The 20,282-nt window shown below is 40.5% G+C and overlaps 1 protein-coding gene across 1 annotated transcript in view; it reads right to left on the minus strand.

Moving 5' to 3' along the window:
- Positions 1-702: 702 nt before the first annotated feature.
- Positions 703-20,282, minus strand: part of LOC119719737 (partner of bursicon-like) — a 28,102-nt gene continuing 8,522 nt past the window's right edge. Inside the window, exons 2-3 of the mRNA XM_038189233.1 lie at positions 8,798-9,076; positions 703-1,397 (exon numbers count right to left, since the gene is read on the minus strand). Coding sequence (XP_038045161.1) covers positions 1,245-1,397; positions 8,798-9,058 — 414 coding nt within the window. The 5' untranslated portion in view covers positions 9,059-9,076 and the 3' untranslated portion in view covers positions 703-1,244. The remainder of the gene's footprint in view (positions 1,398-8,797; positions 9,077-20,282) is intronic.

Here is a 20,282-nt window from a genome sequence, read left to right on the forward strand (position 1 = left end):
ATGCTACCAACCTTTTTATCCATTCTGTTCGTACCCATGGACCATGCAATCCGGGCCCAGAGTCACTGTACACTCACAGTGGCCCCCAGTAATGGCGGAAGCATTGTCTCAACTTACTGCTCAGACTAATCTCCATGGAGTGGTTACTTTGTACAATAGTTGGCACAATGCTCCCACCCTTACATGGGACCACATGGACAATCCTGTCCAGATTGCTTTATGCTCTATCATCTTCAACAGGCAGTTTCCATAACTGACAATGCCATTCAGGTAACTAATCCGGTGTCATGTGAAATTTGGACTCTTATGAAATCTGGTCCATTTACCTTATATGGACTTTAACCCTCACACGTGACCTGTCACTGTGCCAATTATGTTCACTAGAACGTGCGCATTGCAACCAATGAGTCCGTATTTCATAGAAGTCAAAATTTCACACTAAACCTGTCGCTAAACACGCAACTATTTATTTATGTACATATACTTAGTTAGTTCTTAAATAGGCATTTTAATCAAAATCTTTGAATCATTATTCTTAGCTACAGTTTTGGTATGTCATTATCACTAGTGAATAAATAGGCTATAAATAATGGTATATGATTAGAAAAATATTACAGGAAAGACGATAGAGAATTAGAGGCAAAATTCTCAGACAAAATTTGCCACATTCTCCTTTTCTGTGATGTGATTTGAAGTTCCTACTTTTTTTTTTTTATAGACAATACCCCATTTTGTTGGCTGTTCAGCTATTCAAACAGCCCCCTCTGAAATCAACCATTGACAGATGAAATTATACACCTTTCTACCTTGACAGGTGAACTCAGTATCTCGGTCGTGTTAATCGTCGGTAAGTTTTATTGGGAGAACAGACCCATTTAGAATTTCACAAAAATAGCAAAACGCATCCATATGAGATAAACTAAAGAAAAAACCTCCTTGCTTTTGATACATATTTCGAGAGAGTGTCATATTTCCTAGTCTAACTTTGCTTGGTAAGCTAACTCGTCCATATTTCTACATTTAAGAGGCGTTTAAGCACATAATTCTTTTCGACATATTAATGTTCATCAAGTTGAAGAAAGGTGAAAATAATAACTGGGAGATAATTAAAAAAAAAAAAATTGACAATGATAATGGAAATTGACGAACCCCAAAATATCAGGCACGGTATTATTCGTAAATGGGCAGATTTTTCCCCCAATTCCTAAATGGGCCTTTCTCCGACACTCTGGTATAATACCGCGTTAAAGCGAGCATCGTTGACAGCGGCAGGAGTCTGGCTCGGGAACTTGTACTGGGTAACTCCGGCCCAATAGAGCGTTACCAGCGCTGTCGTAGCATTCCGTCAGTATTACGTCTTGGGATACCAGTCTCTCCTCCCGACAGCAGCTGCAATCCTGTCGTGGGTAAAATAGAAACCAGTGAAACAAAAGTGAAGCATATATTCCTCATGGGAGGCCTACATGGGTACCAGTGACGGGTTGGAGAGCGGGTGGTTTCTAGACTAGGCAAGCCTCAATCCGGAGCCCACAAATAAAAAAAAATTGATTCAAAATGTCTATTCACTAGAAGTCTTTTCATGCATCTGGTCAACACAATGGGCTGGATTTAATCCATCCATTGGTGCAATGGGTGTAATCCTATACGATAGCACTGCCAGGTTCACAAGTGACAGTCATTGAGTCATTCAGTCAGTGAGTCATTCAGCCAGGTACAAAGGTTGCTAGCTGCTGGAAGTCTTTTCATGCATCTGGTCAATATAATTATTAAAAAAAAATCATTTTTAAGCTTGGCAGAATAAAGACAGTTTTGGGAATCCCCTTTTAGATACCAGCTTCATAACGTATGGACTATGTCCGTGCCGATCTAGACCAATCAGAATCAAAATTTCGAGCACGCCTGACCAATCATCAGAATCGTACCTCTGGGCCTGATGACTGGTACCTTGAATGATGTCTCAATATGATTTCTTTATTTTATTTTGAAAGTTTAAAAACTGAAGTTTATTTACAAATTGAATTTCTTATATTCTCTGCATAAACAGGTGAAATGTTGATCATTTAATTTTGGAAAAATACTGGAGGAAAAACTATTTCAAGTTTGACTGGTTCACTGTCCCCATAGGTTTGTGCAAAGACTGCATTGAATGTTTGTCATCCATACGCAGGATGCAATGTGCATGTCAAAAAGGTTGATGTTATTACAGCGAACCAACGACACTTTGTGAGAGCATAGAAGCTTGCCCGTGGACAAAGGTGGTGAAAATGTTCGTTGTTACTGTTAGGCGATGCGGTCTACCCATAGCCAAGTCAAAACACAAGCCCCAAACAAGCATGATGTTGGTAATGTGTCCCGGTAGGTTTCGCTTTTATACCACATTCGCCCGGACGAAAATACGATCGATTTGTGCAAAGTGTGCTCAAAGAATCACCGCTCACTAATTGCCCTGTTCTCTGGCCATTTTACGCTCATCTCAACATTCCACCCACGCCTAAATCAATCTACCCTTTTGCCTAACTGGTAACTGGTAACAGGCGAATGCCTACGGGCGTTTTGGGCAATTCCATGTATGTAAGGCCAATGACAGAGCTTTTAAGAGCTCAGTAAATTAATCGGAAAATGTATTTTTCAAATCTTATACATCCATCATATACAGGGTGAGTAAAAAAAAAACCCAAACCCAAATGTCGGGACCATTGTTTAAGTGAAGTTCTGCCTGTAGCACTTTCAAAATCTAGGATATGAAAGCCCTATTCATAAGCTTTCTTTTAGTACAATAATCATTCGAATCACTTGTGTAGTGTTCAAGTTACGGAGTTTTAAACACAACCACCGTTTTAAAGTTCTGTCCACGGATCAAAAAAAGGTGTGCGTTCTTTCAGCAAAACGAAAACAATTCACACACATCCTTTAATATGTGATTTGTTTTCGTTTTGCTGAAAGAACACTGATCCATGGACAGAACCTTAAACGGCGGTTGTGTTTAAAACTCCATAACTTGAAAAGTACATGAGTGATTTGAATGATTCTTGTACTAAAAAAAACACCTTATGAATTGGGCTTTCATATCCTAGATTTTGAAAGTGCTACATGCAGCAGAACTTTACTAAAACAATGGTCCCGACATTTGGGTTGTTTTTTTTTTACTCACCCTGTAATTATGGTCAAGGAGATTACAGACTATGTAGGAGTTTTAGGATCATTTCTCTGAATCATTAATTAGATAATAGTTGGCTGTGTCGAGGGCATTACCCTAAAAGCGCTGGAATTGCTCTTCAGTGTGTTGCGTGTCTTTATGGGCGAAGCGTCATACACTGTATAGCCTACAATTGTCCTTGGTGTTTTCACTAAAATTCCGATAAAAAGTCACGCTTTTGTATTTTCATATATTGCCCTTTATTGCCCACGTCTATAACTCCGATGACAACTTAAATACTATCTTGTAATAGTTGGTAATTGTTCCCTGAACTATACTACATTGCGTTTATTTAGCATTACTTGTTGCAAGCTACGTACGTTGTTTGCTCGCCAAGTGTCCGTGCACGCAGTTCTTTGGCCCGTACTTTACTGTGCGTGGTGGTCGGTCTGAACCCGTACGCAGTCTCAAGTTGCAGGATCGATTCGATGCCCGCGGGGAACTATTGCTTATAGCCACTTTAGAGATGGCCAGATCACAATCACCAATTACGGCTGGCAAATTTACGTCATAACCCGGGGACAAAACGCCATTACACTAGTGCTCTCGGACAAGGTGTTTGGTTTAAGTTGCAACAATATTATTCTGTGCTTTGCATTGGTGCGCAGGGGTGACGTCACCATTCTTTTTGTTTTTCGAAATAAGAAAAACGAAGCCTCTTTAAAAGTTTGAAAAACTACGTTTTTTTTTTAAATTCAATGCAGTCCAATTCTGTTCAATTCTCTTCAACTCCCATTGGCATACAGAGTGATTCTGTTCGAAGCCTCGGTTCTGAGATAACCTTTCATAATATAAAAGGCTTAATCTGTGGCTTAGGTCAATAGGTCATATTACATTCGACCTATTTTTGCTTACGTTTCGTATGTCAGTGAAAGTTTTACCCTTGAAAATGTTGGAGTTTGGAAAATACTTCAATGAAATAAACCTTTCACGTATGTACATTGGCATACAAAACAATTTCTTGTTTTGTCCAATATGAAGGCGGCATTAGTTTGGTGTGGTAAATACCGTTAGATTTAATGCAGTTAATTTGGAAACGTGCAGTGTGATATACAGTGTACGTAGATTTTGTCAATGGTCGCTGTCAACATAATACTGAAGACAAGCCAACAGCCGACACACCCACCTCTAACCGGGATCGTACACAGGTCAGGATTCAGTTAATCCTAAATTAGACGAACTGTCACGAACTAGACCGAGCACGAAGAAATAACTTTGCAATTTGTTTGACCTGAGTTGCGTGACTGCGTCACAAAAATTGCATCCAAATATTTGCATCTATACGAGCGCCTTTCTATTTTGTTTACCCTAAGAAGTGTGAGCGGCGCGCGTGTGCATGGATGCCTAAAGGAACACTGTCGTCCAGAATCCGTCCTTTTGGGATTTAAAATTCGTTTCTCATGAAATAATAATTTATACAACACCTGAATAAATCCCCGTCATCTGATTGGTGAATTGTAGATCACGTGACATATTATTATTCGGTATAATGCACGGTGCGACCATGCGTTATACCCATGCGTTATACCGTTTCACTTTGCGCTTGTTCCATGACGCGGTATTTGCGTGCAAAATGCATGCTGGTGTGCGCGTTCAGCGTAGCGCGTATTGTTCCAAAGAGCCAGCGCTACAGCGTTGGGTTCAAACATTTCGTGAAGGGGTAGTTCAACATCTTTAAAATCAAAATAAATTGTAGTTTATAATTTACCAATCAAATGACGAGAATTTATTCAGGTGTTGTATAAAACAAATAACGAATGTTTTACGTTCGTGCGATGGAAAGAATAATTTCATTCGGTGACAGATTGAATGTTCTATTCCACTCGGCTTCGCCTCGTGGAATAGAACATTCAATCTGTCACCTCATGAAATTATTCTTACCATCGCACTCACAAACATTCGTTATTTGTATAATATTTAGAGAGATTATGCAGAATCTTGGTCCCCATTGGGCCGCCGCCTTTGGAGCGATAGTCGTCATTCCTGTTACACAACGTTTCTTTTCGAAAATGAGTTCAAACGCGTGTGCGTTATAGGATCATCAGTGTGTGTAAGTCTCTATTATAACATCTCACCCACAGATTCTGTGTCTTGATTGGCCGAGAGCGAGTCACATGGTACTTTCTAATTTTGCTATCTTTCTGTGCACGGCCAAAAGTACTATGCGCATCGCAACCAAAGTACTATACCATTAGCAACCAAAGTACTATTTCCACGGCGCGGTATTTGTGTGCAAATGCATGTTGGTGTGCGCGTTGCGCGTTGTGCGTAGCGCGTATTATTCCAAAGAGAGCGCGCCGCAGACTTGGGTTCAAACATTTCGTGAAGGGTTAGTTTTTAAGAGAGAAATACATTTTCCACCAATTTTGTATTGACATTGAAGTTTATTTCAACTGTGTTCAGATTTAAATAATGTAAAATATTAAAATCAAGCAGAATCTGTGGGTGAAGTGTTATAAAACAAATATTGAATGCTTTATCTCGTGGTGAAGTAAAACTAGCCTCCCTCGGTGATCCATGGACCATTCTATTTTCCCTCGGCTTCGCCTCGGGAAAATAGAATGGTCCATGGATCACCTCGGGAGGCTAGTTTTACTTCACCACGAGATAAAGCATTCAATATTTGTATACTATAGCGTGGGACCTGGTATCACATTTGAATTTTCACTAACATGATACACATTTTTTTTGCGGCGCCAGTCTTATGTTGACGGTTTGGCCTAAACAAATCGATGACTAATTTATTGCTTGAAATACGTACAGGCTGTACGTAAATGTAAAACATTTCTATGTGGATTTTTGGGTGTAACCCAGACCTTTCAGATATGTTAGTTAACAATCAAAAGCATACATTTTGGGCGATCTGCGTGCCTTGGAAGCCACGTAGTAGGCCTATACCTAATGTTATAATAACAGAAACTAAGGCTCAAAGTGAAGATAGGACTGGCATCAATTACGCTGTGAAATGATGTTGCCTGCATTGCCATGATGCGGAAGAGAACTAATAATAAATGTGGTTACAAAATAGGGTGCCCCTGACACTTTTAACAATAGTTAGCAACGGAATCCGCGTTCGAGACATCCCTCAAAAAATAGGGTGCCCCTGACACTTTTAACAATAGTTAGCAACGGAATCCGCGTTCAAGACATCCCTCAAAATGTGCACACGTTTTCTCTGTTTTCTAAAAACGTATTCACTGAGCTGAAACTCCATCAGACTAATGGTTATACACCTTTTAAAACGATTTTGAGCAATTTTGTCGTCTCAAACAAAAAGAAAGCACAAAAACCTAAATAAGCCCATATACCTCTAAGGGCGCATTCGGCATCCGTGGGTCAGTGGATATGGGTTTCGCGCTGTTACCCAAAGGTGTTGGTACAGCCAGCGCGAACACGTGCCGCCTCTTACGCCAAATGGGCAATGGTTTATAAGAGAGACTCGAGACAGTCAATTTAGGTGGGACGTGCTTCCGAGAATCAAGTGGATTATCATCTCCTCCAGGAGACAATCAGGAAGTTTGGCGGTAATCGTGTGTCACAAAAAGGAAATATCAAAATAATGTAATTCAGTTTGGATGAGTTTGTTTTCGATTTACGCGAAATAGTTTACCCCGAAAGCCCAAGCCAAAATTTACAAACCTGCAGTATCATGCTCACCTGCCCCACATCAAGATTTGTCATCTCAGTTATTCAGATTTGATATTTTTTCAAAGCAGATAATATATAAACCTATATGAGTACATGATACAAACATATTAGTTTGGACTGAAGACCGGTCGACGACACATGCATCCTGATTAGGCCTATATTCACCCGTGAGAAACGAACAATCAACAACATTGACATTTATCAATTTTTTTTAGCAAGCAAATTCAGATATCTTGCTTTTACTCTTCAGTTACCATTAGTACCGAAAAAAAATCCGCCAAACCTGTGACTTACAATAGACCTTATATGCGTTAAGGCGGTGTTAGGGGCAGTGGGTTTGTATCGCTTTGTCAGGCATGAGTAAATTCATGTGCATCATTGCTAAAAAATTAGATTAACGAAGAACACCCTGTGAGACATCCGCAACACAAAGGGTCTATAGAAGCGTACATCATGCATAATACAAAAACAAATTTCACACAGTACACTCCCTATGGCACTTGCTTTTTACGTCATCCTTAAATTAATTACATAATAAGTTCCATGAGTCACATAGACTCGCTACACTACTCGTATCCCCACGCCATGTCTAATAGGTCTCTGAGGTTCATATAGTTTCTCAGGAGAATCTGAAAGTGCGAAGTGTGCGTTTCTCTTTTCTTTTAATGTCATTGACGTCGTAATGCCTAGTTTACTTGCGTCAATGCAGAATAGAAGACAGCATTGCGTTCAGAATGTACTTGCAAGAGTAAATGTATTGACTTTTTTATTCGTTTCTGATTTCCCTCAATCGTTTATCTAGCCCCTCGGTTTGTATATCTAAAGGAAACAAAATCAAAAACTGCTGTAATTGGAATGCATTTCAATTCGTCAATTTCTGGTTTGTTTCTTTCTCAGTCTGATGTCGAAAACTTTTTAGGGACAATTGACATTTGAAATGTGTGATGGAATGATAAAGAAAAGTTGATTTTCTTTTCATCTTCAAGATTCCCCAAAGTAGCTCGCAGAACCTGAAACAAAGTCACGGTGAGATGACAATGGTGAAATGCGCAGTTTTAGAGATGGGATGGATAGGCAACCAGAAATGAGATTCCAGGGGAAACCCAGGGAGTCAGGCTGGGACTGAAAACTCACACCACTTATCTATAGATTGGATTGGATAAGGTGGAAGGCGAGAACAGTACCACGGCGCCAACGAAAAGATCTACATGTATACGCTACAGACGTGAAGAGACTTTGAAAGCTTTCCAGACTCATGAAGGGCTATAAACACTCATGACTACCACGCAGGTGGAAACACCTTGTCAAAATGGTAAGGGTGACTTAAGAGCGCGAGAACTTCAGCGGAATAACTGAATCACTTTCGAGCTCAAGGTCGTATGTGTCTCACACGCGATGCCGTGATGCCGACACCTTGCGTCGATACCTGAGGCAAATTCACAAAGCTACTAAGCACAATGAAGAAATGAGCAGTAAAGCACGGAAAAGGTTGGCTCAGCGAAAAATAGGTTACCAGCCAAAATGTCATGTGATTTATATTGCTGGTCACTGGTTCCCCTCGTAAAAATCCACTCAGCAATTACTATGTACTTGACGACATAATGGTCTTGGGCCCAATTTGCAGTTGAATGTGCAATAACAATTAACGGTTCGATTTGGTATACGTTTCTGCCGAATACATATATTGGACGGTAACAGATTAATCGAACTGATATTTCCCGCATTTTTGGTGTGGTTTATGCAATCAACCTGTAAAGCACAACTAATCTCATCAAATTGCCTTGCAGATAGATTTGCTTTTTAAGCACGTGACCCTTTGAGCACTCCATTATCACCGCTCAGCTAAATTATATAGTTTTGTTCCTAGAGTACACCCGTGTATTGTCCATTACCAATAATAAATTGGAAAGGGATCGGGACGCTGGGACTATGATCAAAGTTTGGAATGTGTACCTTTGAATATCCCGTTGGTGACACAATACTCGGTGTCGATTGTGAGATACATGTCCCTTCGCACTTGTTGACCGTCGCTGTGCCCCTGCAGTAGACCACTTCCCCGCCATCCTCGTCCACGAACTCTTCCTGGATCCTGATCGAGGTGGTCCCCACTGCGCATGTGCTCTGCAGCCTACCGGCGCTGCTAGGGAGCAGGGCCACGGACAGGGCACAGCACAAGAGCAAGATGGTGGCCAGCGTGTGATTCGTAGGCGCCATGTTGAACAGGTGGAGCTCCTGGTAACGTGGAGAGAAAATCAAAGTCAACAGTAATCAATGGAGATGTCAAACTGGCTTACTTCTTAGTGCCTTGCAACTTGCAACCCAACACCTTGCCTCCAAATATTGAAATGTCAGCGTCCCAAAGTGTTGCCGCTTGTTTTTCTCTGCTGAAGGCGCAATATGCAGATGCGCCAGCGCTGTTATCCATCTGACTGGCTAATGTGTGTTTTTACCGTATCGGTCTCAAATTGTATTTAACGCCAAATGCCATACATAATGCATCGAAATAGCCATTGCGATTTTAACGTTTCACAAACAAATTATATCTCTTATAACCTTTAAAACAAAATGTTAGCATTACAATTCAGGTTTGGTTTTCAATCACTTATACCAAACGTTAGTTACTCCTATATAGACACCTACCGTATTACCAACGTTGTCGCAACAAGCCGTAAAAAAAAACAATTTTGCTCGAAACGATCCCACTCAAGTCGAAATGAAACAAATCCTGCAAAACACCGTGATTATTCGCAAAGGTGACATCGCACCAGTTTTTATAAAAAAAATTGATACGGATGTTTATTTTATCAACAGCCTTTTTTTTCCCGAGGTCTGTTTTCGGCTAATTCAATTATTTCGTCAGCTGACTCCTGACACTTCCGCCTTGCAAAACAATGATATCATACCCCGAATACGGAACCATAGCGTCACCGCGCCAGGCACTGCAACCCATACCTAGTTCCTCCATAATGTATATTTCCCTTCTTGGGATCCTAATTGGCGGTCGGCTTTTTATGTCATGTCGGTTAGGGTTTCCGTCAGGTGTACGGCAAGGCAGATTAGATTGCACGTTCAACCATGCAGGATATTTTTGGCGAAGATTTCGTGTGCGCGTGTCACTTGGCTTGTCGCATGTTGGCGCAAAATCAGCGTCCAGTATTATAAACCATAAGTTGGCTGAACTTATTGACCACAATAGCTTTTTGACTTTCGGTTAGTCTATCACAATTCTGATGTTTAGGCCTATCCCCATTTTTTTCAGTGCATATTAATCAACTTAGCTTTCCTCGTGAGTCACGACGTGGGGTTCCAACACCATTAAGAAATATGATGAAACATTTCAGCAAGAAATTGTCGTTATTGAAATCCTACTTAAAATCCTTTTTTTTTTCATTCCTGAGCTTAAAAAAAATCACTCCATATACTACAAGTTAAAGTGCATGCAAAGCGAAGCCCAAATTCAACGCATAATCCTCCCATTATTCTGAATATAGTTAATTTATCAAATGAATTACCGTACTGCCTTCAAATAATTTAAACAAACTCATTTTAAAACGTGAAGAATGTGTAGACTTTATTTTTGGTAATCTGGATTAAATTTCACTGTTGCGTATTTGTATATGTATTCATACCTACGTGATTGTGTGTGTTATGCCTAGGAATCTGTGCACGTAAGACATTTCTGTCGTTTAACCTTAACCTTTGTTATTTTAACTTCACCAACTCAAAAAAGTTGGAAAATAATGGTTCCACGGAGGTCAGAGCACGCCAGTTAGCCGACGAGGTTCCAACTTTAAGAGCTTTGAAGCTTCTGAATCATATGTTTGAGTTTCGTCAAAGCAGCCGGAAAAAGTACTGGCAGTGCCCCCGACTGGTGCAACATGCACGTAGACCATGATGATAAATGATACATTTTGGTTCATGGTTGAATGGCCTGGAATGACAGAAAGAGGGTAAAGGGTCTCACGCATAATGCAGGAGTCGAGTACGTGTCGCGCATTATGTTATCACTGTAAATGGCGGGCTTCCCCAGAAATGAGTCAGACCTGTAGCCTAAGTGGGACGATTCTACGCGAACTTTGACCAGCGCCTACACTGCACGCGCAGTTTCTTTTCTTTCTTTATTCAAATGTTACACTGTATTGTCTTTGTGCCAAGACATGAATGACTTATGCATAAAAATGTATCTACTTCGTTGTAGTGCATACATGAACCAGGTTTTTTAAAATTTATTCAAGAATAATACAGTGCATTCGGAATTTTGTAAAAGTAATTATGAGCAAGTGACGCAGTAAGGCTATTTTTTTTTGTTTAATGTCCCCTACATAGCAAACCTTCGTCTTTGCAGTACGCGAACAATTGGAAACGTAACAACTAATTAACTCTTTGAGTACGAGTTTGAGTGCTTGTAAACCGTAACCAACGCATATGTTTGCCAAACCTTTGACTTGACTGACTGACTGTCACTGTTGGCTGGTGAGGAGAGCCGAGCAGTGCTATTGTATATGATTACCCCTTGATATGATAAGTCGGTCCATTGTGTACGCCAGATACAAGAAAAGACTTCAAGTGAAAAGACATTGTGAATCAATTGAATATAAAACCGTGTGCTCTGGTACCAGCTTTCTAGGCGTGCCTTCCGTGTTGTTCAGGACCTCGCTGGCTGGCGAGGAAGATACCGACGAAAAATCGACATGATTTTGGCGAAATCTAGTTTAGCGTGTTGCAGGTGTTATGTGTCCGGAGACGTATCGAGCATACTCCCACACGGTTTACCTTGGTGAACGAGACACACCTGCCCGCCGATGGTATATTCAAAGGACCTGGATCCGATCATTTCATCGGTTGACTTTCTCTTTTGTTGGGAGACGTGATTCTTTTGCTTGATTGCCCTCGACCTTCTTCGTTGAGAATGATATCCTATTTATGGACTCGATCGTCATTAATACAGATGGTTGTTCATTTTAATTAATGCACTTGATTAAGTGCCCAGTCAAGCTGAGTGACAGTGTCTCCGAAGAGAATGTTTGCTAGTCCCAGAGGGCCATACTATAGTGTCCTCTTTGTACAAATCTGACTGACTGACTGACTGACTGACGCTTGTGAGCCAGGAAGTCAAAGAGCTAAACCCGGCCTATTATGAAGACCAAATGAATGAAAAGACCTAGTCATCTGAATCAATTAAGAAGAATCGTGTGCACTCTGAAATCAGCTCTAGGGCCAGCGTAGTAGACTTTTATTCGTGCCATCAGTAATTATTTCTTTAAAAGAACATTTACTTCGATGGGAAATCTACTAAATCCACCATGCCAAGGCATATATGTCATTACCAAACGGTCAGCCTGACACACCTACACATCTTAGGAGCAAGCATGTCTTTCTAATCCAAAGGAACCTGAGCTGAAATAGAGTTTCCAGAATGACACTGAGAATGTCGTCAAGGTATGCACGCAACGTAGATCCTATGACCAATAGATATTATACATTCAGCCGAAGACACATACCCGGATGATGCGTTCCGGACGCACACACATCAATTCCCGCCCACATAACGGATACCATCATTTTTTTTCTTCAAACAAGTGGTTGAAGTTTCACTTTTTTTTATATTGCTAAGAACAATACAAGTATGAATCGTCCTCACGGTTTGGCTGTTTTTGGCATAAACCTCGCCTCTGTATCATTTCTTGTATTTTGTTGCTGTAGCTTTTTATTCTTTTTATTTGTCTAGTCATATGAAACTATGCAGGCGAAGCTCACGAGAATTAGGATGCTTACTCAGCAGGCAAACCTATATTCCTCTTTGTACCTGGCTAACTCACTGACTCACTGTCACTTGGGAGCTGGGCAGTGCTATCGTATGGTATTACCCCGTAACGCCCATGAATGGGTCAATCCAGTTTATAGCCATTATGCATCAATTTAATTGAATTTTGCGTACTCTGGGACCAGCTTTACCAGGCTTGCCTTGTCTTGTTTAAATAACTTTAAAGCCAACCTATGCTTTTGCAGTAAAAAATATCGTATCGACAGCAGCTGGGTTTACTAAAAAGTGAAAAGTAAAGGAGTGCCTGGGTGAACTGTTTGATATATAATAGTTCGTTTTCTGATACGACTGCACTCCATACAAACTAGTTTCCATGCTACGTGGTGGTGATGTAGCGCGTAGCCTTGTCAGTTCCGACAGTTTGTGCTTCCTGAACGGTAAAGCTTTCCAAAGCCGTGCAATGTTTTCATGTACCACTGTTCCCCATAGTCAATGTCTTTGTTCAAGAAGGTCGCAAGTAATTAGCACAAAAGCTAAGGCAATCCACAAATACTTGTTTAGCTCTGTGTTAGCGTATTGTTTTTGTTTTTGTTGGTTTCGCTTTGGGCTTAAAGGGGTTGCTTCTCTTGACAAGGCGAGTCTGTAGGAGGTGATCGCCAAACAAACTTCAAATTATATGTTGCAGCTTTTCATGAAGTCTTTAGTTGACATCAACATATTTCACAAAACACCAACTCATGTTATTCCCCCCCCCCCTATTTGTCCCGCCGAAACGATCTCAATTTGCAAGAATGAAATAACTAGAATGCCTCATGAAAATGGTGCCTTTCATTTAACCACAGTCTGCAGTTGTGTTGACTGCCCAAACAAGGGGAGAGTTCTCTGGAGAAAAGAAACTGCTGTCATTAGTTCTTGGAAAAGCAGAAGCGCCTACGTGATATCCTGCACCAGTCCCCACGGAAATTGACATCACTTTATAAAGGCGCACCCTGGTCGTGTCGGGCAGAGATATAGCCTAACACACCACACAGACTAAGGTTTCCCACAGTGAAAGACAGAAAGTTGATGAAAAGTCCTCCGCCGCTCCCTCCTTTAGTAAAACCATAGCTCGATGGTGAGACAGAGAAGTGGTGTCTCTAGTACCTGCTGAGAGGGGACGTTGGGGTCTGATAGACCCCGAGGCTAGATAAAAGATACCCAGTAATTGCATACGCAAACACACGGGTAGGGCTGAGTAAACGCCAAGTAATGAAATTGATATACGAGCGCGTTACACCACCATCGTCTAATACTTCACGCAATATGATATTTCCTGCAGAGATCAAGATCACCCAATAACTGAGCCGGCTAAATTGGCAATCTTGTAAGAGCACTGCACCCATTACTCTGGGCCCGCTTCAGCCGCTGGCAACTTGTCAGTGTTGGGTGGCCAATTTGTCTTGTGTTTCTTACATATACGCAGCGACACCGCTACATGGCAGCGAAAAAAATCCCCTAAAGGTTAGATTTGAAAAAACGATCTGAATCTATATATTTCGTATTTGCTTTCAAATGATTATCAGTTGCGCATTTGCACATTGGCTATAAAATACGCGTATCTTCATTCCTCGTTAGCTGCTGATGTCCATAAGCTGTTCATTCTCAGTCTGGCGTGATACTCTTTTCAACCTACACACACATTCTCCTTCGTCATTTCAACAGTTCCTTTGCACTTTTGGTGTTGATCACCAGGGATCATTAACATAAATAAACACGTATCAGTGGAGGTGTCGAGACTTAATCATGTATCGCGGGAAGACACTGATTAATTAGCTGTTTCCCACGCACTGATTTGCCGTAACCGAACACGTGATTGCGTCGATGCGCCCCATGGCAGGCCTTAGGGTTGGAAGGAGATTTTCTTAATGATTCATCGTCTGCATTGGATGTCTGACAATTGCTGCAACCGCTGGGCCGTAACACTTCGGGTAAAAATAATAACCTCATTCATTTATTCACCGTCTGTCCAAAAAAGGCGTCAACTTGAAATGTTAACGCGCTTGAGGTATCGAAGTATGCAACGTAAGCTAGGCAATTTATGAAACCATTGTAAACGATTATGATTTTGGAGACAAGGAGACAAAGGAATGGGTGCCATTTCCCAAACAAATCTTACACAAACGGATGTCTCAATTTCTATGCAGAAATTACATTCGATTTTGTGCAGCTGAGATATTTTGAATTGTAGTCACTCTTACAGAAGCAGCTTTAGTATTGATCAGGATTTTGATTTGGGTTTATGAACCAATAAGCAACGTATTGCAATCGGTTATTCAGTGTTGACATTGCAAATCATACTTCAAATGCCATCTTTCTAGCAAACTTTACATCCTTTCCCCCAAATCCTGCACGACTGCAGTTTGAAAAGTATTTCTTTTTCGTCTTGGTCATTCTCGCATATGTTTCATTCATCCTCTAGGGGCTGTACCCTCATCCAAAGAGTACCATTTTTCATCTTACCTGCTGTTTCTCCCGCCTGATAGCAAAAGCAAACGCGAAGGTGGCGGTTTTACACGGTCGCATCCCCTTTTCCCTCAACTGTATAGACACTTTGCTTACCAAAGTGCATCTTTTATTTCCCTGTGGGTTTGTAGGGGTATCCGCGGCCGCTCATGCGCAACATGATTGCGGCCTTTTGACGAGCCTAGTTAAGTGCTTTCGGACAGGTTCCGGGGGACGCGTATAATGCCTCATATTGCATGCCTCCCCGTTTCTTTGTGACAGTACCGGTATTCAATGAGATTAGATGTTAGTGAGCTTGAAATTACACTAAATGTACATTTCCCTGTGCTAAGTGAGAAAGGCGAAGATCCCTTTTTCTGAGCCTGACAATGTGTGTCCAGTAAGCGTCTCGTGTTCTGGCAAGTTCTTTTGCAAAATTTGGAAGAACTCAAACCCGAAATTTAGTTTGATTCAGCTCAGTAATTTGCATTTAAGGGGTAATCCTATATGATACCACTGCCCAGATTAATGAGTCAGTCAAAGAGAACACTAGGCTGGCCCTTTGACGCCGGGGGCGCTTTTTCCTCCTTTTTTTCTTATTCTCTTTTTATTAATTTCACATATCCGTAGAGAGAAAAGGAATGAGGCATAGATTAAAAAAGAAAACATTCGTGTACACTCCTGTACTAGCTATAATACTATTGGGGACATGACCCCCATTAACCCCCCCCCCCACCCCACCCCCTAGATTCGCCATTGACCTCTGGGGCCAGCCAAAATGGAAACTTGGTGGCTATTTTAGTAGAAGACGAAATGTAAATTTGTATGTTTTTTTGCTAAAGAAAGGATTTTTTTTGTAATTATGAGATAGATTTAACCCTACTCGTCCGTGTGGCTGCGAGGGCGATTTCTAAAGGTTACGTAACACTTTATTTTGAATGAAACTACATGCACACACAAGGGCGGATCCAGGGGGGGGGGCAAAGGGGGCCATTCCCCCCCCCCCCAAACGAAACCAATTTTTTTTTTTTTAAGTGACATCGCAATAAAGGCAGGCAATGAGTACACCACCATCTTTTCCTCAAAAAAACATTGATTAAAGTGGTCAGAAATTGCCTCAGATCGCACCACAGAGCATCTAGAATCTTTTTTTTTTCGGGGCCCTTAAGCGGGCCCCGAACCCCACGCCGTAATTTTTTTGACCCACTTTTTTGTGGGGACCAAAATTTGTTTGGCCCCCCCCCCCCAAAAAAAATTGTGTTCTGGATCCGCCCTTGTGCACACAGACATGTTCACGTTGTCGGGCAAAATCTTCGAAAATTAATTTCTCCCGTTTGGAAGACCGTATCTTCATGCAACTTTCAGGATTTATTTCCCTTATAATGATCCAAGTATGTACTTAAAATCGTTGTGATATGTTCATTGATTTTCGTTGGAATTGGAACAATAGGCCTGGCTACGTGCATTTTTAAAAGTTGTTACATCGGTGTTTGCAATATCTGTCAATCTTTTTAAGCCTCACGAATATTAATACGGTTCCTATCCATTATAGTGTGCAGTAAAAATCATTGCAGAAAAGCCTCCTTCACGAGTTATTAATTAGTAAATATGCCCCTTGCCGGCTTCCATTGGTCGATACCGAGACCCACGCCAAGTCACGCAGAGTGACGTTAATGAATATGCTAATATGCGCTTCGTCATTGTGTTGCAGGGTTGAAATCGGTAAACCATAGCGCCTACGGCGCTATAGAATCTTTGTTGAAAACCATGCACAAGGGCTTGGTCGGCAAAAACCTCGACGAATTTTCCTTGGAGATCGTTCAAGGTGTAAAACTCGAAATATAGGCCTACTTAGATGATATAAGTGTTCAACTACTCGTGAAATAACAACTTTCGGAAAGAAATTGATATAAATACATTGATATAAATACATAATAGATTTCGTTACGTTTTCGAACGATTTCTTCCCGACTTGAGGGTCAGCTTAAAGAGGTTGTGGAATGCTCGAAGACATTTCCGTCATTTTTGGGTATATGTAGCCTAAGGTGTGATGAAATAAAAACGACTATTGTTTCTGTCATGAAATGAGTACAAAAGGTACTTTTGAGAGCTGTTTTTCAGGTCCTGTTTCGACCAGAACGTGCAATTTGTGTAAAAGTCGTCGTTGCGGGCAGCAAACAAAACACAGTAAATCGTGACGTAATAAACAGGACTCGTATATGCTACTCTGCATCGGGAGTCCTGTTTATTACGTCACGATTTACTGTGTTTTGTTTGCTACCCGCAACGACGACTTTTACACAAATTGCACGTTCGAGTCGAAACAGGCATGACAGGACTTGAAAAACAGCTCTCAAAAGTACCTTTTGTACTCATTTTATGACAGAAACAATAGTCGTTTTTATTTCATCACACCTTAGGCTACATATACCCGAAAATGACGGAAATGTCTTCGAGCATTCCACAACCTCTTTAACCAGTAACCAGTAACCAGTATTGTGGTTTCGGCATCGATGACGGCGATTTTTTCACTGACATGAAGTTTAGAATTTCTTCTTCCGTTATAATTTAACAATTAAATCATACTATTTTCTGAGAAACAAAACGTTCAAAAAGCCCTGTTTTTGGGGGGTGCATGAATTTCACTGCTCCGTTATAGCGTCTAAGTACGTAATCGGATTAACTTTGCCTATCAACGGGCCACGCTTCGCCTTCGCAACTACACGGCTGTACTGACATGGAACTGCATTAGTTCCATTTTTTTCAATGTGCCATGTGGCGGCCATTTTGAAATATCCCAGATGGCTGCCATCCATTTGTATAGCACTGCATTCATCGTGTTTTATTTTTATTTCATTATCTCAAATATACGGGGTTTGTCACCAAACTAAACTTCACACGACTGTCATGGCCCAATGTATTAGGCAAAATAGGTTTTAAATGGCGGCCATTTTGAAATATACAAGATGGTAGCCATCTTTTGATAGTTTGACACTTAAATTTCATAAAAAAACATGGGTTTAAATGAACCTCATACGATTCCATAGCCCAATTTTATATTGAGCAAAATATGACTCAAAGTGGGGCCATTTTGAAATCCAAGATGGCTGCAACATTGTAATTCTATATCAGTAGGGGAAAACTTATCTCAGAATCACAACAATCCATTCTTAACCAAGAACAAAGGCGATTCCCCTTTGTTCCATCACATTTTGTCCTGTACTATTTTGGCGTACCAGATGATATCTGTACATCGTTGCATGCAGTTGTTTCAGTGTTGCTCTTGCAAAAACAAATCCGTCATGTCACGCAATTTAATCCTAATCATTTGTTCAATTTCGTCATACTTCACTGTGACATCTTCAGTAGAAGGCATACAGGCCGCTGATAAGAATAATTTCCACTTGTTGTGTTTCATTGTTTCTTCATAAATCTATTGTTTGTTTCTTTTGATTTTGTCTTCTTAAAATACGCAAGGCTCAGTTTTGGGCACACATGTTACACGGGGAACTAAGGGTGATGGCAGTTTGTGACATTTCCTTCTTTCAATTTAACACTTGTTTTATTCGTTTCAAAATGTAAAAGTACTTTATGTTTTGTTGTTCTTGGCAATCTATTTACTTGTCTTTTGGTAACTGCTCTCTGAGCTGAGCACATCTACTTGATCTGATAACATCGTGCGCCTGAATGTGCCGAATTCTGCTTGGGGACGCAAGGAATGTGCATTAGCACACACCAGACTAATTTACTTAACACAAGTTTTAAATTGATTGACATAGACGAATTCGATCTCTGAATGATGTCAATGGCCAATAGCTGAGACGAATTCAATCTATTGACGAATATTATTGATCGAGTACTTGAATAGGTCGACCAAACATTGAAATTGAATGATAAATGACTCAATTGATTTCACTAAAAGCATTTGAAATTCTTGTGGCACAATTTAAATATTAGAATTGGTGAATTGGAATGAAAAACATTTTAAAATAGCCGGGAAAACCTATGTTTATAATCTTTTTTGGGGGGGGGGGGTGGACGAGACACTCCGGTTCAGGAAAAAAACGGGTAGTTTATCTCGAATTTGCAGGAGACGCAAAATAACTGGTTTTACAGCTGTATGATGAAAGTTATTTATTGAACGCTGAGAGGTTTTGTTTTTAATTTTCGATGATGGTATTTTTGTTTATTGGCCAATAATCGTCATCATCGGAAAACAAGTCTAATTGACGGTTTATCTTATTGGCTTTAATACCGACCTTCCTCTTGGATTAAAATGGCCCTTCGATACTGGTTCCACTTTGTTTGTTCACTTGCTACTGTCTGAGCAATCAATATGTTAAATTGCCTCCTATAAATTGAATAAAGCAACTACGCCTATGAGGTTTTATTAACATTGCTAAATTTTACAATTTGGGATTTGCCTTTCACTCCCTCGATAACGAAACCGAATACACAGTTTTCGCGCACACAGATTCAATTTTACACAACATAGGCCTAGCTCCATTATTTGCAATAGTTTCCACAATTAGAATAATTTTAAAACATGAGGCCAGACACACATCAAACCTTTGAGACTTCTGACAATGAAGTTTTATGATCCTGGACAGTTTTAATTATAATTCGTCCTTTTTAACGTTATACCAGTACAACCAATTATTGCTTTGTATCTCAGATGTAAATCCATTTGCAATATCGAGACGCTTCCTAGCACTGGACGTGCATTCAACACGTTATTCCGCGAGACACCGGTTTTAAATCGTCAACATTTCAAAATAATCGTCTAAGTTTGCAAAGTTTTGTCAACTAAATAGTCACTGACGCTTTTGACCGCTTTGATGACACAGTGCAAAACGTACACCGTAAAAACGGTGCCTGGGTTTAAACACTTTTTGTAACCAATTTTGTGCACATGGGTATGGTTAGTATGTTTGCAAAGTATGAAAGCTAGTTACTTTAAGTGCCATCTATAATAACTTATATAAAAAGTCAAATTTCTATTTAAGTGTCGTTTTACTGAGACAGGTCATACAAAAGAATGATAGACGTGTGTAGTTTAGCCTGTTGTTCGACTTCAACCTGATAAGTCATTTTTATTTACTTTAGTTTTACTTGAACTAGTAATAGGCTTTCGTCGTCTACCTAAACATGTCACAGACATCCGTAAACCCAAACATGTGGTGGATTCAAACA

This window comes from Patiria miniata, unplaced genomic scaffold, assembly GCF_015706575.1.
Source record: "Patiria miniata isolate m_02_andy unplaced genomic scaffold, ASM1570657v1 HiC_scaffold_8, whole genome shotgun sequence".
In the NCBI taxonomy this organism is placed as follows: Eukaryota; Metazoa; Echinodermata; class Asteroidea; order Valvatida; family Asterinidae; genus Patiria; species Patiria miniata.